This window comes from Rhea americana, unplaced genomic scaffold, assembly GCF_003343005.1.
Source record: "Rhea americana isolate MKP2758 unplaced genomic scaffold, rheAme1 scaffold_1, whole genome shotgun sequence".
NCBI lineage: Eukaryota > Metazoa > Chordata > Aves > Rheiformes > Rheidae > Rhea > Rhea americana.
Window position 1 is genome coordinate 15,752,987 of NW_028185038.1, and position 24,688 is coordinate 15,777,674.

At 40.1% G+C, this 24,688-nt stretch overlaps 2 protein-coding genes across 5 annotated transcripts; one reads left to right on the plus strand and one right to left on the minus strand.

Moving 5' to 3' along the window:
* Positions 1–1,166: 1,166 nt before the first annotated feature.
* On the minus strand, positions 1,167–7,800 carry ATP5F1C (ATP synthase F1 subunit gamma). Of its 3 annotated transcripts, XM_085299517.1 has the most exons (10): positions 7,694–7,800; positions 7,280–7,314; positions 6,202–6,333; positions 5,296–5,500; positions 4,698–4,841; positions 4,213–4,277; positions 3,653–3,808; positions 2,773–2,869; positions 1,841–1,877; positions 1,167–1,301 (listed from the first exon to the last, which is right to left on the minus strand). In XM_085299517.1, exons 1-9 carry the CDS (start codon positions 7,735–7,737, stop codon positions 1,871–1,873), a joined length of 885 nt encoding a protein of 294 aa, XP_085155643.1. In that variant the 5' UTR covers positions 7,738–7,800; the 3' UTR covers positions 1,167–1,301; positions 1,841–1,870. The 3 variants fall into 3 exon arrangements, with proteins under 3 accessions (XP_085155643.1, XP_085155653.1, XP_085155662.1); XM_085299527.1 differs by lacking the exon at positions 1,841–1,877; XM_085299536.1 differs by lacking the exons at positions 1,167–1,301; positions 1,841–1,877 and having other exon boundaries at positions 2,769–2,869.
* A 67-nt stretch (positions 7,801–7,867) lies between these two features.
* On the plus strand, positions 7,868–22,412 carry KIN (Kin17 DNA and RNA binding protein). Of its 2 annotated transcripts, none has more exons than XM_085299543.1 (13): positions 7,868–8,008; positions 9,700–9,794; positions 10,703–10,746; positions 10,865–10,987; positions 11,972–12,153; positions 13,541–13,589; positions 13,900–13,957; positions 17,323–17,446; positions 17,922–17,972; positions 18,696–18,764; positions 19,855–19,954; positions 21,001–21,101; positions 22,143–22,412. In XM_085299543.1, the coding sequence occupies exons 1-13, from the start codon at positions 7,895–7,897 to the stop codon at positions 22,203–22,205; spliced, it is 1,173 nt and encodes a 390-aa protein (XP_085155669.1). In that variant the 5' UTR covers positions 7,868–7,894; the 3' UTR covers positions 22,206–22,412. The 2 variants fall into 2 exon arrangements, with proteins under 2 accessions (XP_085155669.1, XP_085155677.1); XM_085299551.1 differs by having other exon boundaries at positions 17,326–17,446.
* The last annotated feature ends 2,276 nt before the right edge of the window (positions 22,413–24,688 follow it).

A 24,688-nucleotide genomic window follows, 5' to 3' on the forward strand; every position in this document is an offset into this window, starting at 1 on the left:
AGGGCCRTGATCTCATTGCAATTACAGGGATATGGCAGATAGCTTGCATAGACTGGAATGCTGCCATGGATGGCTWCATGTTTTTTAGGAAAGATGGACCAGGAAGGTGAGGTGGTAAGAGTTGCTCTTTATGTTAGAGAGCAACTGGAATGTATCRAACTCTGCCTAGGCATGAATGAAGTCAAGAGTTTATGGGTGAGGATTAAAAGGCAGGCTAACATAGGGGACACTGTTGTGGGTGTTTACTGCAGGCCACCTGATCAGGAACAGAAAGCCAGTGAGGCCTTCTACAGACAGCTGGAAGTAGCCTCACACTCACAGGCCCTGATTCTCATGGAGGACTTCAACCACCCTGATATCTGCTGGAAGGACAACACAGCTGGGCGCAAACAGTCCTCACACTCACAGGCCCTGATTCTCATGGAGGACTTCAACCACCCTGATATCTGCTGGAAGGACAACACAGCTGGGCGCAAACAGTCCAGGAGGTTCCTGCAGAGCACTGATGGCAACTTTTTACACAGATGGCAGAAAAGCCAATAAGCAGAGATGTGCTCTGGACCTTGTACTAACTAACAAAGAAGGAGTGGTTGGAGGTGTAAAGGTTGGGGGCAGCCTTGGCTGCAGTGACCTTGGCTGCAGTGACCATGAGATGGTGCTTCAGGAGAACCACTTTTAGCCTCTACAGGGACCTCCTTGGAGGAATCCCATGGCTTAGGACCCTAGAAGGAAGAGGAGTCCAAGACAGCTGCTTAATATTCAAGGATCACTTCCTCCAGACTTAAGATTGGTGCATCCCTATGAGGAAGAAGTCCAGTAAACTMAACCATTTTGTGATTTGGTGTAAATAAAGACGAGTGATTCATATAATCACCTAAGTTCATTTTAGGARATGAATGCCTAAAAATGTGTGTAGTGTTCAAATGAGAGAGAAAGACTGGTGCTCCAAAGGCATGATTCAAAACAGTTATCTGGCCATGTCCCTCTTCAGCACACAATATATGTAACAAACACCCTGAAAATAAGGTGTTACTATTCTTAAGAAAACACCCACCTGCATGCTTTTTATGTCACACATTACAAAATGTAGAACACAGACTTTTAAAAAAATAGCTTTTTCAAAGAGTAACCAAGTCAAATCTAGGTATTTAGACAACTGAGAGCACTTGTTTCATGTAAGTGGTTTATTTTAAAGAATTTACAGGTATTTCTGGGGCTTTACCACTTCATAAAATGACAGGGTAGTCACATGAACAGACACAGGCAGATTAAACCATATGCTCAGAAAAGCTCTTCTTTACCTGTAAGAAAAATTGAAGCATATTAGAAACCTTCAAAGTATCTTTTTTCTTTTTGTATCCTCCAGTGTGAATACATTATCAATTCATTCATCTTCCCTGCCACAACCCCTCTTTCAAACCTATTTTCCCATAACATTTTAAAATTTGAGTCTGCTTATTTCCCTTCAGATTTTTTTTTCCCAGAATCAATCTAAGGTACAGAAAATTCACTGCATATTTTCAGGGCACTATTAAAAAAATTAAAGCAATAACCACAAATGAATCCARTAACCCACAGATCCATAAAAAGACACAAACGCATGCCAAATGCAGGTGCATGCTATCATAGATACATTTTTTTTCTTAAAATTACTGGTCTTCAAGAACTTTTTATATAGACAGAGATTCAAATTAGCAGTGGGACTGGAACAGCAGTTTCCCAACTCTTGAGGAAGGGAAGTTTCTGTAACCAGCAAAACTGAACTTGGCTTCCTCCTTTAACTGCAAAATTATCTGTATTTATTTTAAARTATAGTTGATCTTCTATTTTGTAACTTTACCTCTTGTCTTGGTTGAACCTCTTTTTCTGATTAATCCCTGGTTTTGATATTATGAGAAAAAAAAACAGAACAAGCAGGTTAGGAAGCAGCTCATGCAAATTAAGGCAAAACTCCACATGTATTTATAACCTGTATTGCGAGGAGCACAATACAGCACGTACTTGCAGTACTGCATATCTTGTATTCCAGGCATTTTATAAACACACAGGATATTAACATATGTATTTGCATCTTTCATTATAACAGAAGTTTTTAAARTGTTAGATGTAATATACACTAGCTACATGCAGTTACAAATTACAGTTTAAGCTCACGCATCGTTTTGTAACCTGCGGCGCACACACTCACMAAACATCTTTCTCAGGGAAATACGTAAAATATTGACTTAAAATATTGACTCAAAAATGTGCATCTTACTCAAAGTYCAACAGACTTCCAAATCCCTCCTTCCAAATCCACTCCCAATCGCTCAGCTTCTGAGGGCCACAATGGACTGGTACACCCACAGGCAATTAAGTTACCTGGGATGGTCTCCCTCATTTAACGCTATATCGTAGCAATGTACTGGGCTGTTTAAATAGACAGAGCAACAAAACCCCAGGTAGAGGAAGGGTAAAAAAAAAAGTCTACTCAAATCCAAAAAGGAGCAGGRAAAACACTGCTTGCTCAGGAAAGGACATTGTGTCAAAGCTAAAGATTTATTTTACTAGCTTTTTAAGTGTATGCGAAAAAATGACCAGAAAAAAAAAGTTAAATATCACACTAGTTAGTAGAACTACCTCAGGCTGAAAAACATAGGATTCATGCCATGTCTTCCCTTTGKCGTTAGAACCTATATGTCTTTACTTTCCCATTAAGCTGACAGAAGCAAGACATACAAGCATTATATGATTTTAGAACAAGTCATATTTCACATTTTTAAAGATACTCACAGAGCAGCAGCACCAGAGATGATCTCAATAAGCTCCTTGGTAATTACAGCTTGGCGGGTACGGTTGAATGTCAAGGTCAATTTGTCAATCATCTCAGCTAGAAAAAAATTAAACGTATAATAAGTATTCAAATTCAGATGAAGAGAAGTTGTATGAATAGAATACCAAATAGCATTGTTAACCCAACCAGCAGGGCTACGGGTAGCCCTATTCCAAATCACAGCAGCTCCTTTCAGTCACCAATATCCTTTATGCAACACTCAAGTCTCATCATTGTGACAGATTATAAGCTACTGTCTCCCATTAATACCAACTGCACACTTGCTGCTGCACTGTCCTCAGTTTGGACATCTTTTAAGGGATACTTGGATATTCTCAACTTGCTGCATGACCAGTGGTATTTAACTCCTATTTATCCTTTAAATTGGTGCATTTTATCCTTTAAATTGGTGCATTTTATCCTTTAAATTGGTGCATTACTAATTACATTGGGCTTGCAAGCAGAAAGATTTATAGAGATTTTGGAAGTCCTTAGACCAGCCACATCAGAAGAGTCTACAGAATTCTTGGCCATTATAAGATTAGCTTAATATCTCATGTACTTACAAAAAAAAATCTGGTATTCTACTTCCAGCCACCTAAGTCTTGCTTCTTGTATTAAAACCRCAGGTATACTTAACAGCTATCTCTCTATCCAGGGACTAAGTATGGTTCACACATTCATCCTGGTGTCAAATCAAAAAAAAATGGACTTGGGTTGTGATTAAATGATAAATTGTTTCTTTTGTTATCCCTCTGAAAGCAAAGGGCTATGTAAATGAGAGTCAGTTTCTTCATGATGAACTGCTGGAGTCCCAGAAAACCCATAGAGCAGCCTTACAAGCATTTTTGCTAGCGTTGTCCATAGCAGTCATCCGAGCACTTTGCTCACTGGTGGTGGATTCTTTCAGGGAGTAGTACAGAATATTTGCTAGTGTAAATTCCTGGTAGTTTCTCAGCACATCAGCATCAATATCATCRTAGATACTAAGGCTTTCTGTAAAACATGAAAGAGTGGAATTAGAGAAATCCAAGCCCATGACATTCAAGTTACCATTCATTTGAAATAACTGAGTTGCCTTTTCTTCTCAGTCTTCATACATTGGCCTAGATCTATTCTTCTTTTTGAATTATCATATATGTACTACTCTTAATTGGATACTTGGAACATTAAGCTCTTGTCAACTTTTTAAAATTCTTACATTTGGACTGAAGGAAAAAAAGAGTATTTTTTTTCCTTCCAAATCTGTCTTTTTGATTCCTCTTTAAAAAAGTCCAAGAAGGTAGACTGGTAGATAATCTACAGTAAACGAGTACAGAAACATTCTGGGGAATATTCAGAATGTTTTTTTCTGCGATCTGTCTCGTCACATACCTGGTGGTTTCTAGGTCACTACTTACCAGAACCAGCAACTGTTTCAAGAGAGAATATTGGTTTTTCATCAGTCTTGTAGGAGATGACAGATCTATTAYGGGGGTGGGGGGGGAGAGAGAAAAAAAAGCAGCATAATATCTTAATTGAACTGAAAAGCCTAAATTTAACATTTAAAATCCAACAGGAACAGACAACTTTTGGCCTTCTTATTCCTGAAAGCTTTGTGATACTCCTGGTGAAATATCAGTGCATCATTACGTATTTATAGTATCTAACTGCGAAGAGAACAGCATCCAGTATAAAAATAAAAACTCCAACTACAGTCTTCAAATACAATAACTCTTCATATACAACAACAAAATGCACTCCTAAAGAAATAAACATACCAATTCACATTCAGTTTTCATGCTATTTCATTGGACTAAYATGCTGTTTGAAAGTCTTCTATCCAACACCTTTCCAGCACACTTCTAGAACACACGCCAAAAGAGCAGTTTTAGTTTTCTCTTACCTGAACCGATTGTAGATGACGGATCCTTCATCAAATTCATACCCAGAGTTTAGCAGCTCTGAAGCAATGACTGAAGCATCTCCAAAGCTAGGAGGTCTCCGTCCTACTTCTTTGAATGTCAGCAGGAAGTAATTGCTATGTGTCCTGCAGTAACATGCCCTCTGTATTAGAACCAAGTTAATGTTCAAGTAGAACTAAGTAGCACCAAATGCAAGCAGCCGCAGTAACTCACTGGTGTTCATAAAACTAAGCATTATAGTGAAGTCTGGCTTAAGAGAAATGTTACTTTTTTTAAATTAAATTATCACAATAGGTTTGTGATAAACACTCATTTGCAACAGTGCTAGTGTTGCTAGCTCTGACTCTCATTCCAATATAACATTGTCATGCAGCAGTTTCACAAAAAGTCCAAGGGAGCAAAACCTATTTTAGCAGACTTGCAGATTTTTTAAACAGAAACTTGCATTTATCATAGCTCCATAAAAAGTAACTGTCTGCGGATGCCAAACAGCTTTCTGAAGAGCCTCAACATTCATTTCTACTATAGAAAACAAAACAATAAACCCAACCCAAACCAGATCCCTCTACTTCTTTTTACCTTTGAAGTAGACCTCTGATCTTGTCACCTACTCCAACCACCATAACTTCTTTCCCTGCGTTTGAGAGGTTGGTTATCTCATTCTTCATGGTTTTAGCAATAGATGTATGAATAGCTCCACACAGGCCTCGATCAGAGGACACACCAATAAGTAGGTACTTCTTCTTGTCCTCGGGTGCTTTAATTTCTGCTTTCTCATACAGAGCTGAAGAAAAAGACAGGTAACTTATTCAAGGGTACCAGGAAGCAAACAGGTGACACCAAAATACCTTTAACTTTTTCTAATTAAAATCATTTCTAAAGAGGCTTCAAATTACAGCGAGATGAATTTTATCTCCTTGACAGTCATTAAAGGTTACATGTGGTGTGACCAGATATGACAAAAACAAAACAAACCCCACCACCCACCCAGCATCCTCTTCCTCCACAATTAAAAGCCAGCTACATTTCTATATTCAACATCATTAAATAAACATCACTATTTAAGRTTAACAGTGCAAATCCAGTTTCTCAGGAGCCTGTGGAGCCCAGAACTTTACAACAAAGTTTGTCAATAACAGTAGTACCACAGCTGACAGTAAGCGCATACCACAAAACTTCATTAACAGAAAGMAGCAGGCCAACAATTACAAGTAGTGTTGACTTTATGACAAGCAARATTAAGTATAGAACACTACACTTAAAAAATAAACATGAATCATAATGAATTTCATATTAGAGCTCTTAAAAATGACTTTCTAAAAATTACCTATGAGGATAAGGAATACACAAGGTGACAGTGCCCTAGGGATACAAATTCTTTTGAAGATCTACCCAAAAGGTTAAAACAGATCTAGATGTTCAAACAACACCATGAAAGTCTCCCTCTTCTGCTCCTATATCACATAGCATGGAGTGCTCTATTACCCAGYGCTCCTGTTCCATATACTCTAGCAGGCTTCAGTTCCCTCTCAGCTCTTGCATATTTTGCTGCAGATACCATCTTCATGGACTTTGTAATTTTCTGAATGTTCTTGATGGATTTTAAACGTCTGGTAACTGCAAGATTAACAGTTGAAGGTCAAAACTGGGCTATATTGAGCATGATGTCAAAAACAAAGAAAAAACATTAACAATATTTGTCCAAAAAATGTCTCACTAAGTCCCTCAAAGACRAGAAATAAGTAACTAAAAAACAAACCAATAAGATCTAAAGTTCTTAGAGCAGTAACCTGGTTAACCCAAATGCTTCCTTACAATAGATTCCCCCCCCCCACACAAAAACCTATATTTATGCCAAAAGAGAAGTTTAAGATTAAACTGTATGTCACAGAAGTCTTACTCCCTTTCCTTCCACATCTACCTTTTTCTCAAATACACCATTTGATGTACACTATAGTATTGAGTCTTTTTTTTCCCCCTCCTCTCATCATCTGAGAAAAGACGATAAAGAGACAGAACAAACTCATTCCTCTGTTCAGATTCTGGCCAAATAAAGTTCATAAAAATACCAATGTAAGAAGAAAACAAATCAGTTGTCCTAAATTTAGCCCCAGGACAATATCCCTATATAAGAACCTAAGACTAATGGGGCTTAAAGAGGCATTATCAAAGCTGAACTAGCAGCGAACCTTGTTTTCCAACGTTGGACAAATACACAAAGAAGTCAAACTAATGTAAGAGAAAGTAAGTTAGATTTTTAAATCTGAGTGAGAATCTACTTTAGCACATTTGATTAAATTATTTTAAAAATATGTTGGAGTAAAACTATACTGTGTTGCTTAAATGACATTTAAGTTCATACTAAAAACATTTCAAATAATGCTTTTTTGGAAAGCGCTTCTTCAACATAAAACATATTGGAGCTTTATATATGAATGCTGTGATGCATCATAATCACTTCATCTACCTGGGGAAGTCACAAGATAATTAACATTGTATTTTTAACACATGGTCTTCCTGCAACAGCATCCCCCYCTTGCAATTAGAGGGGAGCAATACTCACTGTCCTTCAGAGTTGCCATATTCCTGACTTGGCCCCTGAAAACGAACACAGCACACATTAGGGTCGCTCGCTAGCGCTCCGCCAAACCCGCATCTGTTCAAATCAGGGTCCCCCCAAGAGAAACGAGATTTAAGAATTGCTGTTTCTTACAAAACACCCGTAGGAAGGTCGCTTCACTCCSGACCCATGCCCCGCGCCCGCGCTGGCCCTTTTCTTCGCCCCTTACGCCGCTGTGGCGCATTTAACGCCGTCTTTTTCTCTCCTACAGCGCTCCCACCGCCCCGGGTGAGGCGCAGCGCGACACGGGGCCGGCAGCGCCGGKCAGCGCCGCAGCGGAGCTCCCAAACCCTAACCCCCCGGCTCCCCRAGGGCCGCCCGCCGCGGCCCGCCCGCCGCGCCGCGCCAGGCCGTTACCATTGCGGCTGGTAAAGGGCGACAGCGGCGGCACGGACGAACATGGCGGCGGCGCCTCCACCGCGGCCCCGCTGAAGGTCAGCGCGCCCGCAGCGCGCATGCGCCCAGCGGGCGGCGGCGGAAGTGCTTCCGGGGCGCGCGCCGCCGCTTCCGGTGGAGGGGAAAAGGGGGGGGGAGGGGAATAGCGCCGCCGCCGCCATCATGGGGAAATCAGATTTCCTCAGCCCCAAGGCCATCGCCAACCGCATCAAGTCTAAAGGGCTGCAGAAGCTGCGCTGGTACTGCCAGATGTGCCAGAAACAGTGCCGCGACGAGGTGAGCGCGGCCGGCGGCGCTGGGCCTGCGGCGGGCCCCCATCGCCCTGAGGGGGGSGGTGGCAGTGGGGGGGCGCTGGGCCTCCGATCCCCCTCGCGGGGGTCCCMGATCCCCTTCGGGGGGCCCTTGGTGCCTGTGGGAAAGCGCGGRGGGCTCTGACCCGCCTTGTAGGGGGTCCCTGAAACCTTGCAGGGCGCTGATGCCCTTTGGGGCGGGCCCAGGGGGTGCGCGGAGACCACCTGCGGGACCCGTCGCCTTTGGGGGTATGCTTGTTTCCTTGAGGGGAGCACGAAGGGGGTCGTGACTCCGTTTGGGAGGTTCCAGTACTCCTTAGGGGGACCCTGATCCCCTAGTGGGGAGTTTAGCGGTGTTTGGTCATTCCAGTGATCGGGAAGAAGGTCTGATGCCTTTGCGGGGAGCATGGGAGACTCTGGGCTGATTSACAGGAATCCCCAACCTTTTTAGGGGTGCTCCTTATCCTTTCTGGAGGAATCACGGGGGTCCTGATCCTCTTCTGGCGAGTTCCCCTGTGGCAGGAGTGATGTACAAGCAATGGGAGAGAGAGCATGGGGTGGCCTCAGCCCCCCTGGGGGGACCCTGATCCTCCCTGCTGAGGGACTGGTGCGGTTAAGATGGGGTGACTCTGATCTGGCTTTGAGGGGAGGTCATACGTGCCCAAGGGATGCATGTCTGGAGCACAGATTGCTTCCCCTTGCTCCTGATTCTGACAGATTTTGTTCCTGCTTCTCCTGTTTTCAAGAGATACTTTTTTTTTYCTTTCCTATGAAACTGCCCCCTCTCCTTTTCACCTCTCTGCTCACTTGCRCCCAGATCCTCATGGGATGTCAATGTCCTTTTTCTCCCCATTTTCATCAAAGATTTGCCCATAAAGTACCTCCTCTCAGGCTAATGGTGCTTTTAAATTCAGTTTTGCATGAATAGCCTATTTAATGTGCTATAGAGAAAGAAGGAAAACATCCAGTGGATGTTTAATTGTATTTTTCTTCAGCTGTTTCTGTTTCTTGAGCATGTCCATATGTTTCTTCAGCTATTGCCTTCCCAGAAGCTGCAGGTGAAAAAGTATCACTGCTTCATAACCAGGTCTTTTGCAAGGGGACGGAGACCCCATAGAAAGAAAGCTGTTGTAAATTAAATCATACTCTGATTAGTGTTGTACTAGACAAAAAAAAAAAAAAAAAGAAAAAGGTCAAACATTCTATATCTAGGTGATTTTGGGGGAGCTCTGATGGCTTTAACCCTGTGCCAGAGGTGATCAAATATTGCAGTTCATAGTTTGAGCCCTCCCAGGACACTGTCTCCTCCTTACACGTTTGGTATCAGTGTTGGTCAGGTAGGAAGCTGGCAGGTATTTGCAGTCTCTTTTATGAACATCTGGACGGATCCTAAATGCACCTGGGTGGCACAGAGTCTGTTCCCATTCCACAAGGGACAAACAGGACTGCTGCAATGTCCCAGCTCTTCGCTCTCTCAGATCTTCTTACCTGATGGCTCTTGGCCTCATGAAGAGCTCTCTCTCTGGCTTGCCTGGTTAGGGGGAGCAGCTGCCCGGTGCTAGATATTTTTTGCAGAGCTTCTAAGAGATTTCATTTATAAAATATTAATGCTCTTCAGCTTTGTGACTTTTTTAAATTGAGGTAAAGACAGACAACATACTTATTTTTCTTTTATAGAATGGCTTCAAATGTCATTGCATGTCTGAGTCCCACCAGAGGCAATTGCTGCTGGCTTCTGAAAATCCTCAGCAATTCATGGATTACTTCTCTGAGTAAGTTTCGTAGATATTCTCACCCAKGTCTTCATTCTTCAATCAAATCCACGTTGTCATACCTGTAGGGCCCAGTCATGTCTATTGAAGGCACTTTATTCAGATGGTATTTTAGTGTTAGCTGTTTTTAATGGCTATTTGAAAGGTTAAGCCATGACACTTTTGAAACGTACAAGGTTTCAGGGAACCATGATATTAAAAAAAAATTGACAATTTAATCTCATATTTAATGGTATCACTTTAAGTTGCTCTATCTTACCTGATACCACATAGTTCTGCTCCAGCTAATTGACTATGACACGCGCAGAGTGTGTCCTTTTTAGATCTTTGACTTCTTTTGTCTCTGAAAAGAGCTAAAAGAGCCATTACAGAGAGATAAGGAGTGGTATGACTAGCATCCCACACAGTTTCCCCTGATTCCTTTGTCCGGCTATGACCTACGTGATAGCTGGGTTGACTGGAGCTGTCTTCAGCACAAATCTGAAGTGAGGCTTTATGCTCAAGCCATTGAATTTGCAGTGAGATGAGTGATCAATCTACCACTGTTTCCCTTTGTACTGCTGTGTGTCTTGTGTCAGTGTTAGTCAACCTTGGAAGTTACCTGGTAATGAATACCAGCGATTAGTGAAAAGTGTTCCCATTTCATCCTTTCTGTTTCATCCTTTTGAAAGGGTATTATCCTTTTGAAGATAAAACTTGTGTGTGCATGTGCAATATTGTGTTTCTTTGTGCATACGTACTGCATTTAATGTTACCTTACTGAAAAAGAGAAATGATTATCTGAATGTCGTAATATTCGCTTCAGAATAATATTTCTGTATTGTAACTATTTCTTTTTTGATGACAATAAAAAATTGCTTTGTAATTGGTTAAGTTTTACTAAAATACTTTCTTTTTTGTTTCCTAAGGGAATTCCGAAATGATTTCCTAGAACTACTCAGGAGGCGCTTTGGTAAACATTTTACTGTTTGTTTTTTTGTTTTAATGTCTTTTTTGGGGTCAGTGCAAGAAGTTTGGGTTAGTTTCTTCTAGGTCACRTACTTGTATTTAATAATAATTTTGTATTTCAGGAACGAAGAGAGTCCACAATAATATTGTATACAATGAATATATCAGTCATCGAGAGCACATCCACATGAATGCTACGCAATGGGAGACACTGACTGATTTTACTAAGTGGTTGGGTAGAGAAGGTAAATATAGTTATTCAGAGTAGAAGAGTTTTAAAATTATTGAGTAATTGGATTGCTGATAATAAATCTATAAAAGATGGTGTTAATTCCCCTGTTTCCTTTTTCTTTCTTCCTCTTGCCACCTGTATGTATAGTAGCAGATGTCCAAATATATTCCTGTGCTAATCATTAGGAATCTGCTTGTGAAAAGTATCAGAGGTCTAGGATGAATGCATCAATCATTAACCTTTTCTTGTTTCATCTGCCAGTTTATACTTACTAGAGTTATTGCTAAATTCTAAGTCAATGTCCAATAGTTGCTAATTTAAAAAATAAGAACTACTACAGAACGTTTCTTGTGACTGCAGAATCCGTCCATATATAAGGTGACAAGAAGAAGTGAGTGGTCACTTCTTTCATTCCTGGCCTAGTGAAAGGGTTAAAGCTTCAGATCTGCAATCTTCTATTCAATGAGAGGAACAGAAATTATATGGCACTGTGGTATGATCTAAAGTTTGCATTTATTCTGATTGCCTGTGTCCTGCAGGATACATTCATGAGTCATGTCATGTTTGCAAAATCACTCTAATGAGAGTTGGTAACAGTAGTGCAGCATAGTAAGGCTTTCTGTGACATAATACTGTTTTGTATATATTGTTTACATATGTTAGATTTCTATTTTCTTCCTTGTTAAAATACTGTAAAGGAAACATTTCCTTCAATAAGGAAAGGATGCTAAAACACCTCAATTTATTATGCGCTCTGGCCTTTTTGAAATGGCTAGTTAAAGAGCAGAAACAGATGCTTAAGATGGGTCAAAGTCAATTTTACTGGACCATAAGGGATACATTGATTCTGTTAAAGTATCTTCATTGCTATGGTAAACATGACCTGTGAAAATGATCTTGATATTTTATTGGTTCCCTGCTTGTCTATGTTAATGTTAATCTTACTTAGTTGTGGGCTGGCTTTGGTGGTAAGCTAATTTTTGTGTTGATTTTTTAGGTCTTTGCAAGGTTGATGAGACTCCAAAAGGCTGGTATATCCAATATATTGATAGAGACCCAGAGACTATTCGCAGGCAACAAGAACAAGAGAGGAAGAAGAAGCAGGACCTTGATGATGAAGAAAAAACTGCTAAATTCATTGAAAAACAAGTTAGAAGAGGTTTGGAGGGCAAGGAACTGGTGAGGAAAATTACACTATTTATCAGTCTTCAACTCATAAGTCCTCGTAGTTAAATTAATGCTGAATTTGATGCTATTAAGATTCTTTCAGTGGTATTTCCTGTGCAATCAGTTAGAAGGTGGGAAGCAATCTTCATGCTTCAGATTACCAGTTGGTCACCAGTTCCAACTGCTGAGCATCTTTAACTACTTTGCTGAATAGACTCTTCTCAGAGGCTTCTGTAGCCTCAAGACAGCAACCTTGACTACCTTGTTTCTGTTGAAATTACAGTTTATTACATTTCCTGGACTAACCGATTTGCTAACGGTTGTTAGAGCTGATGAGCGTCTAGGTCCTCTATGGAATCACAGTTCCAAAAAGGCAGAAATAGAAGTTTCAGCTCCTTTAAGATGTGATGTGTTTTTGAAATCGGCTGGAGTTGTTTACTGTATCCCTGTTGAGCCATCTTGGCCATTTCAGATTTTGATTTAGACTGTCTTCTCCCTTACTTGAATCATCACGTTAACTTGCTTATGTTCTGAATTTTCTGTTAAATAATTATCTTACATTGTAACCTGCTCTGGATAAAAACTTGGAATTACTTTGTACCTGGCTTGCTTTAGTTCTACATAAGTGATGATTACTGCTGTTCAAGTGATTAGTAACTTAAACCTCTCTGTTGAATTCAAGAGGAGAGAATAAGCAATACAACAACCAGCATGGCATCTCTTCGTGTGTGGTATGTCACTGACTTTTAGGGCTGCAAATAACAAGTACCTTTTGCAGTAAGGAGGCTGAGATAACTAGGAAGGCTGAGATAAGCAAATCACCATAGTGAAAAGTCTTATTTTGGTAGTCCTACACTAATGTTCAGGAGCTGTTTCTTTGGCATCGTTCCATGGCTTCATAACGCGTTGTTGCCTGGGATTAGAACCTCCCATTTGATCTCAGGTATTGATAGGTGCATTTCAATGCTGTTATAAACAATTATCTTTTTCTTAATTTAAAACTAATTGAAATTTAAATGGTCTGAGCCTTCAGTGCTAAAAACTTGGAAAGATTCTGGGATTTTCCTTCTTTGGTTTATCAGACAGTCCAGAAACCAGTCTAATCATGCTAGTTCAGAAAGAGAAAGTTATTACAGTAAGCAACTTTCTTTTTGTGCTGGGATCTGGCAAGTTTAAACAGCATCTCTGTAGAGACCGTTAATTAGACAATTTTACACAGGGGCCTGTAATGAAATAATATTTTCAGTTCATAATCTTCTTAATGGATCAAGCCAGGGTGAATATTACAGCTACTAGATAATCTTGCAGTAGCATGTAAAACTGAGCTAATCAATGATCACCAAAAATGATATCCTGGGTCAGTTTGACTCTTCAAATGTCTTTTCTATTCTTTTGGCAGGAAAAGCCAGTCTATACTGAGCTGAACAGGGAAAATGAAGAAGAAAAAGGTAACTRGATTTTGACATATGTCTTACTGGAGCTTATTTTGTGATTAAGACAGGAGATGAGCGCTGAGACTTGCTCAGTGTTCATAACGTGCTTTGGTATCAGTTATTGAGAGCACTGGAAATGTGGAAATACAGATAATTCTTCTGTCTATTTTTTTTAAGTAATTTATTTAAAAAGCTGAACCAAACTATCATTTAGCAAGTATTTTCAACTTTATGACCTTTTCCATTTATAGTTTTTAAAAATCGTAACAGCCTTCGATACAGTTTTATTTAAAGAGAAATAGAGTAACATCTTTTTATTTTTTAGTTGCATTTAATTTAAACAAAGGAGCAAGTACTTCAATAGCAGCATCTTCTAAAACAAGGTGAGAAAAGAATTTAAGGACAATCCCTACTATTGTAAAGTATTTATGTGGCAGTACTATTTGGATGGGCAGGAAGATATACTTTGTCCTGGAAAGTTTGTAGTCTAATATCTCATCCTGTACTGTTATTCAGGATGAATATAAGCGTATTAGATGATTTCATGGTTCCTTTTGCATTTAAAGTGGATGAAGGGGAGTATCTTAGATGTATGCTGTGAGAAGCCCTCTTAAATTCCGCAAGGTTCATGGCAGATGCCCATAAAGTAACAGGCAGTTATAGCTTTCTCTGAGAAGATACTAATATATGAAAGGGTGGATAAGGGATCTAATCAAAGCATTTGAAGTGAATGCCATTTAGTCCCAACAGCTTTCTACCCATTTGTGACTTGTTAATTTCAGTTTTTAGAAGGTTTGATTGCATTGTCTAATTGGAGGTAATAAGTTCAACTTAAATGCTGATCAAAGAAAATATCTGATGTATATCTTTCTAAAGTTCATGAGCTTAGTTCTCATCTTATGAGAATCACAGGACAAAAGGGATCAATAATGCATGCAATACAGAGTTATAGCAGTCTAAAGCTGTTTGATGAACAGTATACTTTTTCTTGTGAGGCAATACTGTAATTAAGTGTATTACAGGTAAAACGAAAGATTACCTCTCATCACAAGCTCAGCTCTTAGATAAGATATCTGATGGGAGATATGCCAGGCAGAAAATGAGACAATAAACTAGTTCTTTGCAATAATAGATACAGATTTCAGGCTTTGAGTATTTTTCAATACTTGTAAATTATCTCAAAGTGTTGAATTGTACTTGAGTCTGAAATTTAATGCAGACACTCATCTGAATAGTTTCTCTCTGAGAGAAATACTTAGATCTGTTTTTAAGCTGCTTTCTAAAATTTGGCTAAATTTGAAATCTTACATCAGTCATCTAAATTTTTCAGAGCATATGGCAGATAGTTTTCTGTAAATTTTGAAATGGTGATATAGAAGCAAAGTTAGGACACAGTTCACAGTAAAATGGCCTGACCGTGGTTTCTGTGTCTTTCGTGATACAGAAATCTCTTCAGAGTTGTATATGGATACCTCTTCCCTGTGTCAATGTAAAGGTGTGTTCTGCAGCTGTGAGATACTTTGGCTGTTACTGCTGATCAGCTGAGGTCAACTTGATATCCAATGTCCTAGTGCAGTGTACAGCAGGACTTCCTGGCTTCCCACCTTCTCTGCTTACCGCCCTTGCTGCAGAAACCTGTCCAGGGCTAGGATTTGTGTTTCCTGATCAGAAATAGGGGCAGGAGATTGTAAGTTGTGGATGGTGTAGGTCTGGGGAAGGAGATGCTGCTGGTTGGGWATAGAGAAGGAGTTGGAGCCTTGCTGAGAAGGGGAGCAGGAGGTGGAGGTGTGCCTTCACCTGAACATCAGTGTGGATGGCATAGAGGTAGGAGCTGCCACTGCCAGTGTGATGCTGTATCTCATGCTGACCACCCTTGAGCAAATTAGGAGCCCCTGACTTAGTTTGACTTCATCAATAATTTATATCCTCCAATCACTGCTTAAATCATACAGTGGGGCTGCTGCAGTGGACAAGTTGATGTAGGATTAGAACTACTTGTAATTAAGGAATGAGAAGCTATTGGCATGTGACATGGCCAGTTTATACTAGTTGCTGTGATGTTGGTGTGGGCCTTTAACATAAATGATTGTTTTTCTGTCTGGTGTTTGCTTTCTCAGATGATATAGGGAACAGTTATATCCTCTTAACCTTCACTGTGCTACAGAAACTGGYCTACACTGTGCAAGCCTCATTTCCTCATTCCCCTGATCAGATGAATATCCCCTTCCTTGCCCTTGTTCCAGCTTCAGCTAATCTTTCTTGAACAGGGGAGCTGATCAGAGTTGTGTAAATGAAATCTCACCACAGCTTATACAAGGCACTAATACTTGTCTGTCTTGATGCCCGCTAGGATTATATTTGACTCTTTCATGCCTGGTTCGCAATGGTAGCTCTCATCACTGAATATAGCCAGATCCCTTTCTGCTTTTGTTGTTCTTAAACACTGGTGATCTCCCAGTAGATAGCACCTAATCAGGGTAAATTTATCCAAAGTATATGAGCTTGCCTGATGTGCTGCTGAATTTTATTAAAAAAAAAAATACAGTTCTGAAGAAAACCAGTCCTTCCTTGTGTTCAGTTCATTCTTGTGTCCTCCTTACTGATGATACACCTGAACTGTGTTGGCAATCTCCTACTCTTTGTCCCAGAGCCCTTAATGAAAATGTTAAGATTTGTTTTAGTACTGTCACCCGGGAATCCCTCAGTAACTTTTGCAGCCAGATATATTTTCTTCTTAAATGTAGACATTGCAGTTGTTATTTTTCAATTGTATGTTACCCTTTATGAGATTTTATTTTAAGTGCTTGCTATTGGATTTGTGATTTCATGTGCTATTTCTTCTAGAATTCTGCTATGGAGATTATCCCATCTTCTGCAGAAATACATATTTTCTTCTGAATTTTGCTTCTAATACCATTTCTGTATCTTCATTCCCATTATGTATTTTCCTTTGCTAGTTTATGTAACATCCTCACCACTGAATGCAGGCAGAACATCAGCTTTGTCGTAAGGCCATACTAAGATTGTCTTAATCTCTACCTCACAGCAGCCTGCTTCACCTTTCTGCATGAATGAACGTCTAAATTTTTTTACTACATTTGAATGTCTTTTGTACAGCCTAACTCGGGCTGCTTTTAGTTTACCTAAGTGTTCCTAAATGTTGGGAGGTGACTTTTTGTGTTGATTGGCCTTTCTTTTATACCCTGGAGGCTGTTTGCTTGTTTTGAATATCATTTTGAAGGTGGTGTATATTTGCAGGATGTGGAGCCCTCCCTTCAGATCCCTGCAGATTCCTCTCCCTTCTCTTCCTGTGCCTCTGTCTGGCAGGAATCTAGGCTTCTGCCGTGTTTGAGAATTGCTAAGTCCCAGAGGTGACTTCACTAATACCACAAGTTTGTCCTTTCAGATTTGAGAATCTTATTTGCAGACCTGCTTTTGTCTTTTCCATTTAACTCAAGCCCTTGATTGACTCTTTGCTTTTGCACTGGTGAATTGATCATTAGGTTGTTTTCATTTACCTGGACGGCCAGCAGGAAGCGTCAGAGCAAGTGGAATTTATACCTCAAGGAGATCAGTTCTAGCTGACAAGTGCAATCCTAGAGAAGGAGACATGCAGGGTCTGGACGGTGGCTTGCGCAACTGAAATCCTATAGATCAGCAGTCGTTTTGCACAACCAGTCCATCAAATGCATCTTGGTAGAGGAGACAATTTAAGGTGTGCTGTGAAAACACCATCTTACTCTTCCAGCAGTGTCCTTGGACCAAATGCACTGAAGATGGTGGAAGGGGCAGTTAAGAGAAAAGAATCTTCTCATAGCTCTGGTCAGTCCAAAGAGAAAAAGAAGAAATCTGCACTGGATGAGATTATGGAGGTAATAATTGTGCAAGGATCTGTATCTTTATAACTGAACATCTATGGCAATGAGTCCACTTTGCAAGACCTTCCTTTGGAGTGATCCTAGACCTTCAGTTCATGTGGAATTCAGACTTTCACATCTTATCAGGCAAAACAATATGACTTCCCCTTTAAAAGTAGTTTCTGCTGTTCAAATATACCTTATTCCTAAGATGGTCAAAGTTTTGGAAGTAAAGGAATACAGATTTTACAGGAAAATATATAGAATAGAAAAAAAAGTTTCAATCTCCTTTCTTTTATCATGGATTCCTGGATCTCATCAGATTGATTTTTATGCAGCAAATGCACTGACCTACTGACCTGGCCTGCTTCCCCGCCCCCCCCACCCCGCCTTGATGTGAGCATGGAGTATTGGTTCAGCTTTTTGAAGGGGTGGAAAAGCTGTAGTGGTAAGAGGAAATATATGGTGATTATTTGTTATTGATCTGTAGCTTGAAGAAGAGAAGAAAAGAACAGCTCGAACAGACTACTGGTTGCAGCCTGTAAGTATCTTAAAAATGATTATTTTGCCAAATTCAACCAAGTTCTGCATCTCTAAATCTGCTTTTGATTTGAAGTAGGTATAGATCCAAAAACAGATTTCTAACTAAATGCACTCTTATTTTCCAAGCTGCCAAATGTGAAATATTTATCTTAGCTGGGAGGAATTCACTCTTCCCAGTTGAGCGTGATCTGTAGCCTGAAGTGTCATATATTCAGTCTCAAATGGGGTAGAATTCTGTATTTAAGCAGATGGTACTTTGAGTTCCTACAGATTGCATTTAAATTATGAGATCACTTGAAGTCCCTTTCTTCCTACACTGATAATTGACTCACATAGAAACGTAGAAGTGAACATCACCCTTTGAGCTAAGAGACCTTGTCTAAGCTTTTACTTTTTGACTGGACTTTTAGATTCAGAAGTCCTGCTCTTGACTCCTCATGGGCTGTCATATTACATCTTTGATTCAAATGTAACTGTATTTGTAAAAATAATGAAAGCCTCTGAGAGATAATGCTCTGAGGCAGTAATCTGAGGATAAAGAGCATGTTCCTAAATGCCAGGTTTTTACGGTCATTGTTTCTTGTGCTATGTTGTACGGCATCACCGCTTGTGGTCGCGGGCAGTGGGCAACCAGTTTAAATTGTGTACTTTTTTGTATATTTTGTCATTTTCATCTCTCTCTCTCTCTTTTTTTTTTTTTTCTTTTTCTCTTCCTCTCCAGGAAATCATTGTAAAAATTGTAACAAAAAAACTTGGAGAGAATTATCACAAGAAGAAGGCAGTTGTTAAGGTAAATTATCTGGCAAAGCATGCAAATGGAAGCTTGTGGGGTTGGTTAGGCCCTTCTGGTATCAAATGACTTCTGAAGTTTTCTACTTCTTTGTGCAAATTGTTCAGCCTTGAACCAAAACTAATAGGGGCTGAAACTGCACTGTAACTTTATTAGGGCTTATTCTAGGCGGAGAGTGAATCTCTGGGTTGGTTTAATGGCATTTGCTCAGTGATCCTGTCTTAAGCACGGTTTTTATCCTGCGTAGTTTGTCGTTATTACCACATCCATCTTAGAGAATAGTCTCTGTGTATGTAATGTAACAAAGAGCAATGCAATTGCATTTTAATCTGAGACTGGTCAGTTTTGCACTGGATTTAAATTGCAAGCTGCCTTTGAACAAGGTCCCATTTGCGTATAAACTCTTCAGTCTGTAAGCCTTGCTCTTTGTTCTGAAGTGCTTGCTTTTAGCCACTGCCAATGAAATGATGTTGTACTAGGCAGTCCCAGTGCTCAACAGTCTCTGGCAAGAGTGCCAAAGATGGCACCCAGGCATGTTTTGAATCGTCCACAGCAGGGTTTAGAGCTGGAAATCACAGCTTTTTCTGGTAGACAGGTTTATGAGTCCCAACTGCTGGCTTCCACTGAGCTTTGAATGTGAGAGATTGAACATGGTTTATGCTGAATGCAAAGATGATCAGTGCCATTTTGCTTCCTTCAGAGGCAGTATCCCAGTTGTCACTGAGTGTCTGGCTTCCAATCAGCTTAGCCTCCATAAGAGCAAGAAGCCTCTGGTTTATTCTCCTCCTTGAGGGAGTGGCTGAGATAGCTGATCTGAGATAGGATGACAAAATCAGTGGTCTTACGTTCCAAAGACGACCAGTTGTTGATGCTCAAGAGGAGCCCTTTTAATCTAGCTTTAATTTCAGAATGGGGCCAGTCATCAGGTTGTGAAAACTGGATACTTTTAGGACAACTCAGAAGTGCTACTTCCTTTTGAAAATGTAGAAGTGCAGTCTCATGGACCTGAATCTATTAATTTTGAAAATGAAAATTCAGATAAAAATTGTAAACGTAATAGTCACTGATTGACCTGTATGTTTCATAACAGGAAGTAATTGACAAATACACTGCGGTTGTGAAGATGATTGATTCTGGAGACAAACTGAAGCTTGATCAGACGCATCTGGAGACTGTAATACCAGCACCAGGTACAACTGTTTCATTATGTTTGTTTTCCACCCTACCTGTCACATTAAAATTTACATTTTACTTCTTTTAAACCATAATTAATCGATTTGAAATTACCCTAATGATAGCCCTCTTGTTTCATCTGTTCTTGGACAGCGTTTTGTAAGATGCTCTGATCATTTACCAAGTGTCTTCTGTTATTTTTTGGTGAAAAGTTGCATTGCTTCTGCTTGGAGTCCTCACAATCCTTTCTGACAAGAATTACTCTTTCTTCTAACAATTTATATGTGCTTTATGAATCAGTTTGTTTGACTAGAGGAAAGTATTTCTCTCCATCTGTCAGTTAGCATCTCTGGGAGCCCTACAGAGCCCTTGATGATATTTATCCCATATGTTCACTCTAAAGTCATCCCTCAAGTAGCTGTGGGTGCTTGGCGGAGCTTGCCTCATCTCATGTTTGCTTCAGTGGCATGTCTTTGGCTGTGACGCAGTAATGTTTGTATGTGGCATCTGATCAGTATTTCAGGGGTCATTCGGGGTGGCAGCAGACAGACCCAATGTCATTGTAGAGGGAAACAGGATGCAGGTTTTGGGGATTCACAGATTCTTCACTGTCTGCTGAGCTGACATACCATGCTCCACATTTCTGCAGGTGATGAAGAGCTGGTTGGTGTTCATGAACACTGTTAAGCATAATGGCACTGCCAGATGAGCTCTGCTTACCTTTGTATAAGAATTGATCCCTTGAGGAACTGCCTATGAGACAAAAGTCAAAAAGCGTGTGCACTTAAGCTTTTTGCATAGAGAATGGGACATGGAAGAACTGGCTTGGGCTTCCTTCCATGACACAGATTCAGTGACTTCTGCCTGTCATGTCAGTGTAGCCTGGAGCAGTAAACTTAGGCGCACTTCAGAGATGAGCAGACTGTAAGGGCCTGCTGAGTGTTCCTTGGTGAGTCTCTAGAAGAAACCTTCTCTGGCTTAGCTCTCAGTGAAGTTGAGCACAACTCCACCAGAAGAAATTGAGAGCCCTATTGTGCAACTACTTTCCTATTTCTCATTTCAGGCAAGAAAGTTTTGGTATTAAATGGTGGTTACAGAGGAAATGAAGGCATCTTGGAATCTATCAATGAGAAGAGCTTTTCAGCAACTATAACTATTGACTCTGTAAGTATTAAACACTACAAGATCTAGCTTGTGCAGAGCAGTTTTCCTGTGTAGTCAGCCCATTGCAGACTAATGGCCTTTTAAGGCTGTATGATCAGGTCTGTGTGCATGTGGCTGTTTCTCTGCTTTCCATTGCAAGACCAATTTTTGAAATCGTTGATACGGCAGGAAGGATACTGGGCTCAAAGACAAAGCTTATAGTGGAAAGACCCTGTTAGGATCCTGCTCAAAGAGCAGCTGCAGAAACTCATCTTGTATTAGATGCTGGAGAATTTACATGGGGAGAGACCTTACAGAGGCCCTAACCACAAGAGAAGCTTCGGAGCAGAGGATCATGATATGTTAGTTTTACAAAGTGAGGGCAGTCTTTCTGTGGCTCTGGTGCTTGTAGCTGTTAGGATTTCTCATTTTTGCATGAACTTTGAGTTTAAAGATGAAAAATGGATGAAGCTACTCTGCGTAACCAGTGATGTCTGTGAGAATTTTTCTTTTATTTGTATTCAAAAACAAATCTTTTACTACTTTTAATAAGTTCACAGTGAAACAATTCAAAAAGCTGCTTATGTTTGCCCCAAAATTGCAAGGACTTTAAATAACACAAGAAGTGTCCTAAAAGTAAAATGATTTCCAGGGAAGTGGTGAGACTCAGTCACATTCCCCAGACAGATTGCAAATAATGAAATAGAAATCATTGTGTTGTGAACAAATGCTAAACTTGCAATATATTGAATGCGTTCTGTTATGCATCCCCTGTACAGGAGCCAGCGTGTAGTTATGTTTGGCTTTTGGACAGAGCTGTTAAACAGAAAGGCAGTAATTGTGTTTTTACTGTGACAGCACTGGGTAAAGATTCCAGTGTTTTTGATACATAGGCTTTTCACTTCCATTACTGATCACATTAGTTGCACTCCCTGAAAGATGTCTAAATACAGAGAGATTTGATATGGCCTGTTTAGCTATGTTATTTTAAGCTATGTATTGGGAAATTCAGCCAACAAGTTTGTATTTTGAACTTATTTCTTGCACTACATTCTTCTCCAGGGACCTTTAAAAGGACGCCGAGTTGAAGGTATCCAGTATGAAGACATTTCCAAACTTGCCTGAGGTGCTGATTATGTAATTATGGATCAGTGATGACTCCCCGAAAACAACTTTCTGGCATCTTGCAGGCAGACACAAGACTCTACCATGTCAGAGTTTTAACTGTGTGTGTATATGTATTTATAATGTATATAGAAATTAATCACAAACAAATTGGATTTATTTAAAGATCACTATAAATTTGTTACATAAAACATTTGTGGAAATCTTTATCAGAGAAAATATTTCATCTGGTTCTATGTCAAAGTTATGTTAGAATATTTGATTCAATTTCCTTTTGTAAAATGTAGCAGATAGCTGCAAGCTGGAGTCTTTTATTTAATAACTATGTTAGAAGTTCTGTAAAATGACCTACAAATAGCTGCCTAAGGCAGACAGTGTGTGTTGGAGCCAATGGAGTTTAAACAACACATTTTTCAGTCTGCAGCCAAAATTGAGTTTTGGCTGTAGAAACAAGGGAAGGGATTAAGAGAATAACAGGAAGGTAACAGCGCTGCAGGGGATTTTTTTTCCTGGATTTTGTAAGAATGGTCTGTTTTATTAAGTGCTGTCACCAATTCTATTTTTAGTTAGCACATCAGCTGTAGCAGAATGCTTTTAATCAGTCCTCTCCATCAGCCTCTGATCTTGTGGTCAGACTTCCTAATAATACCARTATGCAACTTACCTGCATATGGCCTCCAAGTTGAGTGGCTTCTAAAATGCCAACCTAACTGTGCGCAGATATTAAGTTAGTAATTGCTGCTCTGGCTTCTCCAGAGCCTTTTCCTTTGTTCATATTTCTTTTGTCTCTGTGCTCTGCTATGATGCTAAATGAGTGTCATTACTTTTTTACTTATTGAAAAATGTGACATTTTGTACAGTATTTTATTTTTAAGCCAGTTCAGGAATAAATATAAACCTCTCTCAGGTTAATGTATTCCTTATCAGCATCTGAAACATGGGACAGAGCTCTGTATCCACCAAAGAGGATAGTAAGGAAGTACCCAGCTGGTGCTCTATCTTATCACGTAAGAGAAAGATATAAGTCATACCAGACAGAATACAGATCAACATCTTATGGTCCAGTCTATCTCTGATTAATTTGTGAATTCGATAAATTTGTTAATTTGATTAATATCTGAAATCTAGTGGAAGGAAAAATGCTAATAACCCCTTGCATTCCCAAGCAGATCTCAGCTGTGTAGAGAGCAGTTGGTGTCTGATGCTCCAAGGCTTCTACCATCAGTGCTTTTTGGGGAGACTGATAATATTTGGATCTACCTGCTAGCACAGCAGTTTTCTGTGGTTGAGCAAAATCCTTCCAAAAGGCTTGATTTGTTCTCAGAAGAAGGGCTCAGCTCCTTCCTTCGTGGGCTGAGGGTTGGATAGGGCAAGATGCCATCATGATGTGTATGTATCAGTTATGTTGCAGCCTAAAAGTTGAGGGCAGCTAGAAGCAAAGTAACTGTTCCCTGTCCTCTCCCCTGCCTCAGAGAGTCATTTTYCTGTTGATTTGTGGTTTCCAGGGGACCCCTGCAGGAAAATTCATAGACTACAGAAGTTAAATCAAACAAACAGCTGCTTTCTGGAATAACCTGAAATAACCTTATGCAGCTCATCACATAGCTTTCYAGGAACCCAGGACATAAATGCAAGGCAGAGTTGAGCAGTAAAACAGTATCTAAGAATGTAGAATTACAAGGAAAGAAACTGAGGACAGGAAAGGAGACACACTTGTCTATAAATGGAGGTTATAGCTGCAGCTCGAGTTGTGTTAGCAGCTGTGTGCCTCTCCTCGAAGAACAGATATCAAAGGAGGAGAGGTTCTTTCCTCCCACCACACACACACAAGGCCTTGTTAAATATTGGAACTCATAGCTGCAGGATGTTGTGGAGGCCAAAAACATAAATGAGTTCAAAGAAATACTGAATAGCTTGTAGAGAAACTGCGAACACCACTGAATTACTTTGGAAAGACACTTCAAACGTGTTAATCCTCTCTTCCTAGACACTGTGTCTGCAGGAAGGATCAYGGAGAAGTCTGCAGCTCATGGATGAAGGAAACTAAAGTTCAGAAGGGCAAGTAGATTACTTGAGTCCTTATCTTAGATTAGGGCTGCGGAGAAGAACTTGGCCAATGTTTTTTTTCTAAGGCTGCCTGAAAGCGAACCTTTAAATCTGGATCTATGTACATGCATGTATATATTCATTTCAGTAGTGATCCCATTCATTGCTTGATACTCCTCAAGACATCTGTTGGGAGCTAATCCCACTGGAAGGGGGGAAGCTTTTAATACTGATGATGATTTCGATATAGCCTGAATTCGAGGCTCTTTCTCCTATTTTCCCAGATTAATTCCTAGGTGTCAACTGCAAGAAAATAACACTATTGACATTTTTTTCAGAAAAATAGGCTCAAGGAAGTCTCAGGCTCGTGTAATTCACCTTCCTGTGATATGGCAGCATCAGCTATTTCAAGATCATTTTTGACAGCTGTTTAAGCT

What these genes read in the sequence shown, in the direction of transcription:
- KIN (XM_085299543.1), top strand. Translation starts at nt 7,895, where the DNA reads ATGGGGAAATCAGATTTCCTCAGCCCCAAGGCCATCGCCAACCGCATC. An exon ending in CACTGGATGAGATTATGGAG is followed by an intron (nt 17,447 to 17,921) that starts GTAATAATTGTG and finishes ATTGATCTGTAG; the next exon opens with CTTGAAGAAGAGAAGAAAAG. An exon ending in CAACTATAACTATTGACTCT is followed by an intron (nt 21,102 to 22,142) that starts GTAAGTATTAAA and finishes ATTCTTCTCCAG; the next exon opens with GGACCTTTAAAAGGACGCCG.